At 44.9% G+C, this 15,371-nt stretch overlaps 1 protein-coding gene across 1 annotated transcript in view; it reads left to right on the top strand.

Annotated features, from left to right (window-relative positions):
• The first annotated feature begins 2,574 nt into the window (after window positions 1-2,574).
• The window catches only part of LOC146822192 (extracellular calcium-sensing receptor-like), a 33,466-nt gene continuing 20,669 nt past the window's right edge, over window positions 2,575-15,371 (top strand). Inside the window, exon 1 of the mRNA XM_085609981.1 lies at window positions 2,575-3,276. Within this exon, the coding sequence (XP_085466107.1) occupies window positions 2,575-3,276 (702 nt within the window). The remainder of the gene's footprint in view (window positions 3,277-15,371) is intronic.

Here is a 15,371-nt window from a genome sequence, read left to right as displayed (position 1 = left end):
TCTGCATCCCACATTGTCAATAATGACATGATAGCAATAAATTGTATAAGACATAGAGACACACGTACATCATAAAATAAACAAATGTATCCACGACCTGTTCCGAATTTTGGATCCATATACTGATACATGTATTAATTCAATGTTAAAACATCAAAGTGGGGAGCCAATGATTGTTTCCTTAAGTTACCTCTTCTTTAACTTTCTTAAGGATTTATGTTCCTCTTAGCTATCCCCTCTTTCACTATTGTTTGGCATGCCAAATGCTATCCTGCATGCTTCCTGCTCAAGCAGACAATTATGTATTAAAACAAAACTGCTGTTTGTAATTTTTATTTGCAATTTTTCATTTACAGCATTTGATTATTACATTTTCCTTTTAGTTTTTTTGTACATTCTCAACTTCATTATATGTTTTTTCTGTGTGGGACTGATTTTTATTTGTAAGTATGGTTCATAAAATCTTTACTGCATCTCCAAGCTATTGAAATAATGCATCCAACGCATCTGAAAAGACACATGTCAGTGAAAGCATGCACTTGCAAAGTTAAATTCTTTAAAGCAATACATAAGCTTGTACATTGTAGGAATGTATTAAGAAAGTGTACATAGATACTTTCTTTACAATCATCAGCCTTTGGTAACATTGATGACAGCATCCACTAACATATTAAGAATGACTAACATGTCAATCAATGGCTCCATGCCCCCCAAGAGGACCCAGCATTCCGATTAGACAGACACCTTCAAGCCCCGTCAGGGATCATGGGTGCTCTATATAACGAAAAGAAATGAGGCAATATTACAGGCCCAACGCAACACACGATACGCATTTGGTTTGATGCGCAACGCACATTAGGCTGGGAAGGGTTAGTCACACAAGCAATGCCACTATGGGATACAAAGCAACTTGGAATGCTGGGAAATACCAAGGGCTTCCACAGGTGGGACTTAATAGGCATCTCAAAGGTTGGGGATTTGTGGCAGAAGGGGGAGGTGGTTCCCTTTGCCCATCTGCAGGCCACCTATGGCTTAGCACAGTCAGAACTATTCCGATACACTCAGATTAAACATGCACTTCAGGCCGTACTACCACCGGATACAAGACTCGAAGAAGCCTCCCCGCTGGAGGACCAGCTATTAACAGACCACCTTAAAAAAAAGGCAATATCACTGACCTACTGAAAAATAATAAATAACCGGTCGGACCCTATAGTGTCACTGAAGACCGCATGGGAGAGGGAGGTGGGAGACATTGACGAGGCTGGTTGGCAGGAGGCACTCGCATCTCCCAGAGAGTCTGCAATTCCATCACGACTTAGATTAGTGCAATTAAAGATTTTGCACCGCACGTATTACACCAGGACACTCCTGCATAAAATACATTGTGTAGACACACCGCTCTGTCTCAGGCAGTACGGAGAGGCAGACACGTTTTACCATACCATTTGGTCATGCCCTAAGATAGTACACTACTGGATGGCGATAATGCATACACTATCCCATGTCACGCAGGTCTCCACATTGCCAGGTCCGAGGTGCTGCCTTCTCAATATCTGGGAACCAACAGATCTAAACACAATTGCTCAGGACTGGGTTAACTTTGGCATGACCATAGCAAAAAGGAACATTGCACAGCGATGGGGATCCAGGATTAGTCCCACTGCCAGTCAATGGTGCAAAGACATGGACATGGCGATGATGGCAGAAAGGTCAGTCTATATTCATAGAGGATGTCTGAAAAAATGGGAGAAGGTCTAGGGAGGCTGGAGCACCTATAGGGGCAATATAGGTGAACTCCCCCCCCCCCCCCCCCCACTGGAAGAAATGGAATCTGATACTAGCGCGTGAAGGGTTCACGCTGAATGTTTTCTCATTATGCATATCTGTGGGTAGCATTGAGACGTCGAAGATGGGACTACGGGCTCTGTACTATGAGACATGTCTGAATGGATATCTGTATGATACTAGATTTTGTGTCTGCTTAGACATGACAAATGATCTGTCACTGGAATACTATGCAAAATGTTTAAATAAAAAAAAAGAATGACTAACATTTTCTATATATAAATTATTGCCACAAATCTTCAGTATCTGTCACATAAAAATATTAAACATTGAACAAACATACGAAAATTGAAAGCTGAAAATCGAATGCGAAAATAGGTAAATGGTACTAGAATGAGGGATTTTGATGAACTGAAAAATGAAGAAAGGGATCAAAGGTTTTAGCTCTCCTTGAGGTTGTTTTATCCAAACGTTGAAGTGTTGACTTGTGTGTTATTGTATATTATTGTTACCCATGTGAAGATCTCTGGGCACTGTCAAAGCGTAAAAATGTGCAAACCCACAACTGCATAAGGAATGACACTGTGGGCTTTCTTGGTCAAATAATGTTTTTTCAAGAAGTGTCCTAATTTTTCTTCTCTTCTGTAGATTAGTCATGGAGCCACGCTTTCAGCTCTGAGCGACAAGCTTCAATTTCCCTCATTTTTGCGCACAGTGCCTAGCAACAAATTCCAAAACATTGCTCTGCCCCAGCTGATCAGGCATTTCCAATGGTTCTGGGTAGGAATGGTGGTGGTGGACAATGATGTTGGAGAGCAGGGTGGTCATGCAATACGGCAAGGAATCGAGAAGAATGGGGGGTGTGTGCCGTTTGTGGCTAAGATCCACTTGAGTTACAACAAGAATAAGGTCCTCCAGGTGGTGGAAGTAATCAAGCAGCATTCGGTCCACGTAATCGTCCTCCACAGCCCGGAGGTGCACATCACAGTTTTAATGGATACTCTTTACGAACAGCACGTCACAGGGAAGGTGTTTGTTGCCTCTGCTTCATTCGGAATCACTCCAGGACTGTTCACCAGGCAGGCATGGGAAGTTTTGAATGGGACAGTAGGCCTGATGCCCAACACGGGCCAAATGGCAGGTTTCTGGGACTTCCTCAGCCACCTTCACCCATCCACATCTTTAGGAGAAACATTTATAAAGCTCTTTTGGGAAAAGGCGTTCAATTGCAAATGGGTGCAGCCCCAAGGAAATTACACAGCACCAGGGGATTTCAGTCCTGATGCAAGACCTTGCTCTGGTAAAGAGGCATTAGAAAAGGTGGCCAGAGATCTATTTGAACTAAATGATCTGAGTTATACTCAGCATGCATACCTTGCAGTTCATGTCTATGCGCATGCACTGAATGAACTTATTGTATGCAAGCCAGGCAATGGGCCTTTTGTGAATGGAACCTGTGCCAACTCCAGTGACATTCAGCCATGGCAGGTAAGTGTGAAACTGCTTCCTGAAACATAATGATATACAACAAAATTCAGTGGAATGACCCAGTTACTTGCTAGTAATTTTCATTAGTCTGGCTCAAGAAAACAAACACGATGCTGCTATTTCAACCCTATAACTCTTGGGAAGGAAGGTGAGGAACGAGGACTGCGAAGAGGAAGAACTGGATTCAAAGTAATGAAGATTAGCGGTAAGTAACCAAGTCATTACCTTCTACCACATGTTCCTCATCCCAGTCATTACTGTTGGAGTGCTTACCCAAGCAGAAGTCAAACAGCCAAGAAACACAAATGAATTCTAGTGAAATTATTGTTTCAATATCTGGTGAAGTTACACTAATTTTAGTACGTTTACCCCAATGTCTTAAGAGCAACTGCCTCCCACCTGAAGTCTGTAATGAGTCATAAATGTGTGTGGGGGGTAGAAAAACATGGCTGCTGCACAAATGCAGGGTTTGGCTGTCCTATAGGGTAATCAGTCAGTGCCCGATGGGCTTGTCTAACTGATCAGTGTGTGGGCCGTTTGGTAGCAGGTTACTGAGTTGTTTTATGGCCAGGTGGGCCGGTTTTACTGTTGATTTCCCTAATAGTAGCAGAAACATTGCTTGCCGCAAACACAAATGCATCCACTTTCCCATACTTTGCAAATTAACCATACAGCGTGTATTTACCAGCTCAAACTGGCCTGGTTTGGAAATGTGGGCCAGTTTTTTAGCTATCTGGTTTGCTAATGGGATCCACTTTTATTTTTATGCCCGGGCATGTTTTTTGTGCAAGTCCGACGATGCACAAATGTCTTTCATTGATGCCTCTTGGAAAAGGCCTCATGAAGTAGATACTCCACGAGTGGATATTCCTTGAATCGCTCCTTTAAGATCTTTCACTTTGGAATCATAAGCAAAGAAAATGGTTGCTTTTAATCATTTACTCAGTGTACAAGTGGATGCTTTGAACCTTGCCCAGACAGCCCACTGGTAACAAACTTTCTTAAATGAAGCTGTTTGCTCAACATGAATATAGAGTGTGCAATGTACATCCAGTGTATGCATTTATATCTCCTCCAGAGGTACATTAATGGGGATGAAAAGAAGGTAATACAAGATCCTGATAGACATGAAATAAAGGCAGGATTTTAGGAAAAGAGAAGATGGATCAGGTCTTAGAATCACCTTATCTGGAAAGAAACTCAAAAAAGGATCAGTGTGTAATAAGGAATCTAACTCTAAAATCCTACGACCCAAACAGATAGCTATAACAAATACCATCTGATAGAACACATCTTAAGATACTCTGTCTCTAGGGGTTCAAAAGAAAGAACATTAAGGACTCTTAAAAGTAAGAGGACAACCCAAGATGGTGCAGAAGAATGAGAAACTGGTGTTTTTAGCGAATAACTTTGAAGTAATCCTTCTAGCAAATTGTCCATGTCTACGCAGTTTGTACCTCTAAAGTCTCGGATTGCTGCCCACTGACTCCTAAGTGTGAACACAACTAAGCTCAGGAGGAAACCATCCCTCAAAACATCGAGCACTTTGGGTTGAATGGCGATAGGGAAAACATGGCGCCGCAAGTTAACCGGTCGCGGCCGTAACTCCCTCTGGCGTGCTCATGAATTAACGGTCTAATGGTTTCGATGTCTCGACATCCACCCCGTCTTACCTAGAGGAGCTGTGTCTTCTTTCCACTGTGTCTCCACCGTGTTCTCTCGCTGGGTCGCATAGAGCGGAGCGGAGCCGAGAGGTGTGCCCCGGTGGTCTCCCTGTGTCTCCCTGGGCGTCTTGGGCATCCCCGGGTTCCTGCTGCTGTTTGGAGCCTTCGCTGCCTTCTAGCGGATCCGAGAGGTCTGCCCCGGTTTGCTCCAGCAGTTTGCCCCGGTCTGCTCCAGCGGTCTCCCTGGGTTTCCCTGGGCGTCCCCGACTCCCTGTGGTCTGTGCCACCTTCTGTTTGCTTGCCTCGTTCTGCTTGGGGGAGTTGTGGGGAGCGGCGTCTGCCTTTCGCTGTGAGGTTTTTTTGTTTTTGTTTTTAGCCACGTTCTCTGCACTGCCTTCTTCATCGCTGGTTAATGGCCTCGATGTCTTTTTCACCTACCTCACTGTACCTGGAGGTGCATTTTCACTGCGTTCTCTAGGTTATCAGGGGAAAATTTCTGAGAATTCTCATCCGCTTGATAAGGATAAGGAAAAATACTGTTATCACACAAGTTATCCTGCCTCTTCGAGTTTCTCCCCCTGTATTAGATGTGAGAGCCTCTACAAAAATCTCAGCAAAACATAAGGAGGAGAGTGCAGAGTCGGACACCACTATAAAGAGGAGAAGAGGGGGCAGGGGCAGGGGAAAGAAAGTGCTGTCTTCAAAAACGAAGATAACGCCATTGTTAAAAACATTTTATAAGGTGATGTCTACCTCAACAACTCGTGATTAAAAAAAAGGAGGACTCCAAGAAAGTTCCCAGAACAGCTTAGGTAGTATTAGTAGTCAACAAGTGGATCCTCACAGTGAGTTGTCTGATTCGCCTACAAGTGTTTTGATAATGTGAGGGGTCTACCAGTGATCGCGGTGGCTTCTGAGAAAACTGCTCCTGCCATACACCCGGCAGTTGGATTATCTAACAGGTTTTCCGCTTTGGATTCTCTAGATGATCAACAAGATCTCACTCATAATGTCGTTCATGGGTCTGTTGAACCGGGTGCTACGCCTAGTGCAGTGCCCAGTTCTCTGGCGGAAATTTTGTTGGCTCTTAAAGAAGAGATGACAAGCAGGTTCACAGTCTCTGAGACCAACCAGGCTGCGATTCAAACATCCTGTGCAGTATTAGCCCAGAAACTGGAGGAAGTCTCTTTAAGAACTGACGCGTTAGAGTCAGAGATCCCGAAAATTAAGAAGGCCCTTCTAAGTTCTACAACAGATATGCGAAGTTAGCGACCCAGAACAAGGAGTTAAAAGATGACCTTTTGCGGTTGGAAAATCATTCGAGAAAGAACAATCTGAGGATTATTAACGTACCTGAGGCACACGAGGGATCTGACATCAAGGGCTTTGTAATCTCCTTGTTGAAAGAAACAGTGTTGAAAAACTCTCCTGATATTGATCTTGTACACGAGATACAGCGGGTGCATCGTGACCCGTTTAAGAGAAATCTGGCCAAGCAGAACTCCAGGAAGATATTGGTTAATTTCTTGACATATACTGTCAAAGAGAGGAAATTCTATCCTCAGCTCTTAGAGGAGGAGCTATAACATCTAAATTATGCTCTGACCCGTTCTCCTTCTCTATTAGATCAGACATATCCCGCATCATGGCAGCAAGGCAGTGGGAGCTGGAGAGGAGATTGGAGGAATTAAATAGTCTGGGGGCAAAGGCTCAATTGAGGTTTCCCGCATTATTGCGTATAATGTGGAATAACAATATGTATTACTTCCGTACGGTGGAGGAGGTAGACGCCCTTATTGTCAAGATTAAGAACGGGCTGGTGTATAAAAAGTGGTAGGATGTTAAGGATGTTAAGGAGAGCCCCTAATTAGTGAGAACATAGATCTAGGTGTTAAAGTAAATTCCTATTTTCTAAAATGCCAGAGGGAGTGGAGGCCAAATAGGCTTCGTCTAATTGAAGGGAGGGATTCCCATGGGTTGAAGGGGCACTGGGAGGGTGGGGGGAGGGGGGGTCCACGGGTTGGGGAGCAGAGGGTAAAAAACAAAAAACTTTCCTCATTCTCATGTTAATAATTGACCGTTTGTTTTGGAATGGTAGGGACCCCTTCACTGATGAGTGAGGTGAAATTTCTCTCATGGAACGTCAACGGGTTAGGGTGCCCCCTTAGACAAAGGTTGGTTCTGAAATATTTAGAGCTCTTCCCTGCTCAAATCTGTCTTATCCAGGAGACCCATCTAAGCTATGTAGAGTGCCGTACCATATTTTCTAAGTATGCATGGGTAAAATCTTTTTACACCTCTGAGCAGACTATACATAGTAAGGGGGTAGCTATATTGATGAAGCAGGGGGCAGGTTGTACTATCAAAGCTGTTAAAACCGACCAGTCTGGGAGGTGATTAGTGGCCATGTTGGATTTTGGAAGCTTAGAGCTGGCATGCGCATCTTTTTATGGTTCCAACTCTGATGAGCCGGTTTATATTTGTAAAGTGCAATCTAATCTAATAGAAGTAACCTCTCCCCTAATTATAGGAGGCAATTTTAATGTTCTTTTTGATTCCCAAAAAGACAGATCTAATCAGAGTCATTATTTAGGGGCACCATGAGTGCGTCGAGCCATGAAGAATACGTTGCATGACTAGGAGCTCGTGGACCTCTGGAGGGCGAAAGAGGGTGACAGACAGGGGTTTACATTCTATAGTAAGAAACGTGGCCACTCTTCAAGATTGGACTATGTCCTAGTTGATAGGTCCAGCTTAGATATTATGGCCTAGTCATTTATCCGATCATGCCCCTCTTTTGTTCTCTTTTGTTCGAAAAAGGCATAATCTTCAACCAAGATGGACACTTAAAAGGTCCGCATTGGGTGACTCTGAAATTGTAAGGGACATTAAATCAGCAACCCAGATTATTTCTCTATAAATATTGGCTCAACTAGCATGGATTTTGTTTGGGCTGCCTTTAAAGCCAATTTGAGGGGCCGGCTACACAGTTTCATCTGCTCCAAGAATAGGGCGGAGACCCGGGAGCTACAGATTATTGAGGGGAAAATCCTTCAGCTCGAGTGGGAGAGAGACCAGTTGAAAAAAGGGAGTCCCGGACAATTGGCACAAGTACAGAGGGATCTGGAAGGTGCTCGGCAGGAGTTTAGGGGAAAATTGGATCAGAAGTGTAAAGCCCAATGGTTAACAAGGAACATGCAGAACTTTGAGTACGGTGAAAAGGCAGGTGCCTTGTTAGCATGGAAGGCAAGAGTAGATCGATCCAAGAATAATATAAATGAATTGATCGTAAATGAGTATGGACAAAAATCAAGCAGTATCGAGGATATGCAAACTTGCCTTCTTTCCCTTTTTTCCGAGCTTTATGAAGAAGAAACGGTGCCTATTTCCGAAGCCATACAAACTTGGTTGAGAGATAAATCTCTGCCGACCTTGACGGTTGATAGCCGAGAATGCTTAGATGACCAAATCACGGAGAGAGAGATCAAAGAGCAGATAAATAAATGTAAAAATAATAAAGCTGCGGGTACAGATGCGCTCCCATGATGAGTTGATTCCGATACTGGGTGTCTTATTTAATTCAATATACAGCTTGTCCGGACAGGTAACTAAGTCCTGGAAGGAAGCAACCATAGTCCTCTTATTGAAGCCCGGGAAGGACCCTCTTAAGGCAGACTCCTACCGACCGATCTCCCTGCTGAATGCTGATTATAAGATCTTTATGGGTATTCTGGCAGGGAGATTGGTCAAGTTGATCCCCAAATTGATCAATGTAGATCAAAAAGGGTTTATACCCGGGAGACATATTCAGGAGCAGACGCAACAGCTGATAGGTAACATCGATTTGGCTATGGCGAGATTAGATCCCTTGGCCGTGGTAGCCCTTGACGCGGCCAAGGCCTTTGACAGAGTATGTTGGGCATATCTCTGGGAGGTTCTGAGGTCAATGGGCTTTGGCCCTATTTTTATTCAGACTATGATAAATTGTTATCAGGGAGCATCTGCGAAGATCCTGTTAAATGGCTTAGTGACCTCTAGCTTTAACAACCAAAGAGGAACAAGGCAGGGTTGTCCCATCTCTCCCCTGTTGTTCGACATCTATATTGAGCCATTGGCACAAGCAATAAGGCTAGACGATCTAATACTCCCTTTTACATCGCAGCAACATAGTAGTGAGTTGGCTCTCTACGCAGAAGTCTTGCTGTAATATACCAGTAATCCTGGGGTGGTTGTGCCAAGGGTTGAAGCGCTGTTGGAGGAATTTGGCTCCCATTCTGGATATTTGGCCAATACATCTAAAACTGAGGTGATGTGCTGGAACATCAATGACTGGGAAGGCCCCATGAGTAAAGAGCTAAAATATCTGGGTATAACTATTGTTAAAGAGTTGGATAAAATCCCCCAGATTAATTTAAATAGGATTAGTAAAGAGATAGATCGTCTATTTTCCAGATGGAAGAACCTCCCACTGACAATATTTGGTAGGGTTAACCTGGTGAAGATGGTCATCCTTCCCAAGTTGACATACCGATTTAATACGATTCCTTTAGGGTTCCCCAATAAGGACATCAGTAAAATCCAAAGTAAAATTGGAAGTTTTATTTGGGCTGAAAAGGGAGCTAGACATTCTTGGAAAAAGTTTAGACGCAGGCTCATAAGGGGAGGGCTTGCCCTTCCAGATATTCGTTGGTATGCCATCGCCTTCCAGTTTAAAAACATACGGATGCTGCTTGTAAAACCTGATGAGTCATCATGGGGGAGGTTACTGGGTGAGATGGTTATGATGGAGGGGGGTCATGGAGAAGAAGGTTTCCTATACAAGTTTGGGGCACCAAGGTTCTTTAAACGGGTGCGTCTGAACGTTCTTAGGTCTGCCTTGAATATTTGGTTTAAGGTCAGATGCAGATGGGGGATTGGGTATTACTCAGAGTTTGCCCCTATCTGTGATTCCCCGGGCACCCTGCCCTGTTTGAAGGACAGTCTTGCAATTCCAATAAAGAGAGCAGGTATTACCATCTGGTCAGAGCTTGTGTCTGAAGGACTTCATTCATGGGAGGTATTAAGGGCCAAGGTGGGGGGTAGTCTTTCTAGGTTTAAATATCTGCAACTCGCCTCCTGGTTTACAGCAGAAAAGGAAGAGATAAGGGGAGATTGGGAAATGGAACAGTTATTGCAAGTGGTGCAGGGCAGAAAGAAAGAAGTTTCTATTTGGTATGGGAAGCTCACGGAAGCTGATGACACGGAACCACCCCCGCAACATGAGGTCTGTAACCAGTCACCACTAGAGTCTAAAATCGCAGATTTTTATGAACCTTCTCTGAAACTTCTTTATAAATATGTTAAACCAGTCAGTTTAAAGAAGAACCCTTTATTTGTCACCAATAGACTCTATTACACACCACTCAAAAATTGCCAAGTTTGCCCCCCTCTCCTCTTCCAAATGTCCAAGATGTAACCTCCTTAACGCCAACGACATACACATTTTCTATGAATGCCCTGTTCTTGGAGCATTTTGGAAGGAAGTGGAGGGTATATTGCGTGGTATTTATAAAGTCAATATAGGGGTGAACATCTCTCTGGTAATATTTGGAGATGATAGCGTGTCTGGGAGAAACCCACCGCAGCTACATAGAGGATTGTTGTTGTATCTGGTGCTGTTGGCCAGGAGAGATATTTGCTTGAAATGGAAAGAGCTGCGACCCCGAGATGTGAGGACTGGCTTAAAACCGCGTTCACTATGGCAAGTCTGGACCAGAGAGAAACTGGGGAGAGCGAAGTAAATATTTGGCAGGCGCTAGTGATCTGGGTCCTGGACTTAAGATTGATATAAAATCCCCCTGATACATCCTGGTCCAATGATTACACCAAGCCTACATCAAAGGGGCTGGTCTGGTAAAACCTAAATGAGTGCAGTCGTCGTAGGGTGCACAGATTGGTATGACGGCGTTATGCAAGATTTGCAGATGCTTAGTGGTGAGATGAGGACAAAAAAAACCATCTAGCACTTTTGATGGATCACAATAGACAGGAAGAAGACCTCTAAGTTTGCACCATATTGAGAAGCAAGTGCCAGATGTACGACCCGTTTTTGCATGTGCAAACAGGTTTGCAATCCCGTTTGCGCATGCAGAAACATATTGGGCCATGTACATAGCCTAAATAGGTTTTGAGACTCGCTATTTGGAAGGTGCGTTCCCTTCCAAATAGCGAGTCTCTAACCCGTGTACTAATGTTTTGCAACTGCAATTGCGGTCGCAAAACACTCGCAATTACCACCTACTTCAATTAGGTGGTAATGCATTTGCAAAGGGGAAGGGGTCCTCAGGTGACTCCTTCCCCTTTATCAATCCCTTTTTAAGGAAAACGGGCTGCATTTTAAAAAAAAGCTGCTTTATTGTAAGTAAGTAAGTAAAATATACTTTATTCGATAAAAAATTTCATCATAAAAGTATGCAATTTATACAGTACAAAAAGGATAAAAACAAGAACCCGCCAATCCTTAAATACATACAACATCACATACTACACAAATTCTAGTTTGATAAAATATACAATAAAAACAGATACCAGGAACCATGGGAACATCCTACCAGGAAACGCTCTAGCAATTAGGTGGAGTGGGGGAGGGACTTGGCCCTCCTCATGCGTGTCTGCCATGCACTACCCAGGTATTTAGCTACTCCACACACCATAGCAGTAGAGGTCGTGTCGGTGCAAAGAACCCGCAGGGCCATTTTGTGACATCTGAGACCCAGCCCCTTGCATAATGGCTTTAACCATATCTTCCTGGCAACCCTATATGCTGGACAGGCAAAGAGGAAATGCGCCACAGACTCGTTAGGGGCTGCACAACCAGGGCAAGCTTTCATTGGACCACCCAGGTTGTTCCACCCGGAGGTGAAGTCGTTCACCGGAAGAGTCCCGAGCCTAACTTTTAGGTAGAGTGATCTGTCCAGAAGTTTCCCTATGAAGTCAAGGAAAGGTTCAAGTTTCCTTGTCCATTTAAACTCCAGGAACCGCTCAGTGAGAGGACCCCCTACACCTCTACATGTGGCCTCCTCCTGGACCCAGTCCCAATACAACTTCTTGATCACTAACTTGGGGGGCGGTGTTTGGCTCGTCCATGATTCACTCAATCCCAATTGCACAACCATCTGCCTCAGATTGCACAACCACTTGATCTTATTACCTGTATTAAGCAGAATAAGTTCATCTGGAGCTGCTGCATAGTTATGAAGCTCCCGGGTCCTTCTCAATCAAACCCAAAAAAGTAGTGGGCGCAGGCGCACTAAGTCTTTAAGGGGGCGCCTACCCAAATCTAACCGTACTGGGATTAGCGGGGTGGAAACTGGAAGGGCTACCAGATCTCTCATGAACTTGTTTTCAGATGTAACTAACTCCGATGTATTCTCAAACCCCCACAACTCGGATCCGTATAGGGCAGCCGGTAATACTTGGCCCTCATAAATTGTGAGAGTCAGTGCCACAGGTTTACTCGTCGACTCCCGCTGTTCTCTCAAGACCACCCCTGAGACTCTTTTATGGTTTAATAACATTTTGGCCAAGTGATCTTTCCAACTCATCCGGCTATTTACCCTAACACCCAAATAATCAAAGGAATCTACCAACTCCAGGGGTGCACCATTAAGCGAGAGATTGTTCCTAAATCTCTTGGAGGGTGATAGGGCCATAAGCTTTGTTTTAGAGGTGTTGATGGTAAGGCCTCTATCGGTACAAAACGCACTAAAACGGTGCAAGAGCTTTTGGAGGCCTGCGGGGGTTTTAGAGATCAAAATGGTATCGTCCGTGAAGAGTAGGGTAGGTGTTTTTTCCCCTGCCAGGGATGGCGCATCTGCCGATTCCTCTCTCAGGTGGTTCACCACTTCATTCACAAAGAGGGAGAACAGGGTCGGCGCCATAACACATCCCTGGCGGACACCACTCCTCACGGGCACCCTCTCTGTCAGTTGTCTCTGGGTGCCCCATCTAATCCTCGCATAATTCCCCACGTGGAGCTTCACAATAAAACCCCAAAGTGGCCCTGGGAAGCCCATCTTCTCTAAGATATCCCACAGCCTTGCACGGGGGACCAGGTCGAACGCCGTCTTGAGATCGATGAAAGCCAGGTAGAGGCTACCTTTATTGATGGTTACAGACTTCCAATAGATCGCAAAGAAGCGGAAAACGTGGTCCATCGTGCCCACCTTTTGACGAAACCCTGCTTGGAAATGAGAAAGGACATGCTCCTCTTCCATCCAGACACCCACCCTCGAGATAATGACCTGCCAACCACCTTCTGGATCACGTCGATCAGACTGATCGGTCTGTAATTGGCAGGGTCATCTCTGGCACCCTTTTTATACACAGTTACCACCTCTGCTCCCTTCCACGAGTCTGGCACAGGGTGTCCCTTGGAAATCAAATTCATTATTAGGGCAATAAGTTTAGCCCAGGCTACAGTTCTTCCAAAAGGAGGTCCCCTGGTATCCCATCAGGGCCAGCAGCCTTCCTCGGGGTCAGGTGTCTAAAGGCCAGTGCTACCTCAGAGGCCAGAAATGGCTCCTCAAACATCAGTGGAGATTGGGCCCTACTATCTGGATCAGAAGGAGATGAACGTGTCGCATCTATCCCGCCGTACAGTGCAGAGAAGTGGGAATACCATTGTTGATTTGTTATGTGGTTAGCTATTGGTGGCATGCTTCGCTGCCTAGCCTTGTTAATCAGTTCCCAGAACAGCGTTGCATTCTTCGTGTTAGCTGCAGATTTGAGATCCTGCCAGTGTTGTTCCTCCCACTCTCGTTTGGCCAACACCATTACCCTCGCATAATCCTTCCTAGCCGCTCTAACTAGTGAGGGATTCTTTTTCAGCGGGGCAACTGTTAGCTCCTTCCTTTTTACCTTGCACTGGTCCGATTACCAAGAGTTACTGGCTTTGGGCAGTTTATTATTCACTCTACCACTTTTACCCTGGATTAAAAAGTATTGTCCTACTTCCTCTATTACGTTTTTATAAGCCAAGGCGAAGGACGGCCCCTGGGCACTACTCCCAGTTCAAGATCCGCCAGCTCTACAGTCAGATCTGCTACGTGCGCCCTGATCCTCGCAAGATTACCCTCCTGTGATTGAACCTTATCCCATTTCAGCCTACGATTACCATTATAAGGGACAACCTCATTGGTTGACCTCAAAGGGACATTATTCACACATCCTTTTAGTTTACCCCACCTTAGCTTCATACATAAGGGGTTGTAGTCGCTATCCTGTGAAGGTACCACCTCCATATCTATTAGATCACACCACAATGTGACATCCAATAAGATATAATCAATTCTAGACGGGCCATTAAGCCTATTAAAGGTCATCGCTCCAGCACGGTCAGAGGGTGTCCTGCCATTTAGCTCTCTTAAGTTGAATTCCACTGTAAAGGCATTGATCTGTATTGCCTTTGCTGACCATTTTCTGATTGAGGCTGATGACAGGGCTGGAATGGACCATCTAGAATCCTCCTCCTCTATGCCCAAGGGATCATCCCCACTGAGGGGTTCGAATGTACAGTTAAAGTCCCCTCCCACGATAATTTTAGAGGTTGGGGGGCAGTTGGCTAGTGCCTGTTCTAAGGTCATTAATGTACATGAGGTTGAATCCCCCGGGGTCCCTCTAGAATAGATATTAAATAAATCTATCCTACTGCCCTTGTTTTGCCCTGCGAATGAAAGGTGTTGGATATCCCTACTCGCTGATTCGTGGGTGGTAACATCCCAATTCAGTTCAATTTTTACCCAGACATGTAGGCCTCCTGCTGGTCTGCCCTTCCCACAACTTAGTGCGGGCAAGAAAAAGGTTGCATAACCGGATTTGTGTACTGGGAGCAAACTCCAGGTTTCTTGGAACATGCATACATCGAACTTCTCGATAAACGCATTCCATTCTGGAAAAGCCATCTTTTTTTGCAACCCAGCCACATTCCAAGATACCAAATGGATAACCTTATAACCTGTGGCAGAAAAGTCAGGGATAACCCCCTTATTCCCACCCTGCACACATGGGATAGGCTCGATGGTAACTTCTAATGGGCCTATTGATTTTGGGGATAAACTACTGTCACCATTGCACCCCAAAAACAATAATTGTGTGGTGGTTGTGGTCCCACTATTATCAGAACTATTGGCTGCTATAGGAGCCACTTTCCCATTATCGGGGCTGATGGCCTCCATAAGGACCTCATAATCACTGCCCACTGGGCTAGCGGCTTATGGGGCAGTAACCTTTGTTGGTTGGAATCTGCCTGACTAGAAGGCTGTAATGTAGCTTTGGTAGATTGGGATGTGCCTTTAGGGGCATTATTGATGGGTAGTGTGGCCATGGGAGTGAGAGGCACAGCCGCACTCACCTGAGCCCTGACCGAATCAACCTTGCTGCTTATAACGGACT

The sequence above is a fragment of the Triturus cristatus genome, chromosome 6 (genome assembly GCF_964204655.1).
Source record: "Triturus cristatus chromosome 6, aTriCri1.1, whole genome shotgun sequence".
Taxonomy (NCBI): Eukaryota; Metazoa; Chordata; class Amphibia; order Caudata; family Salamandridae; genus Triturus; species Triturus cristatus.
This window is presented reverse-complemented; position numbering and strand designations above follow the sequence as displayed.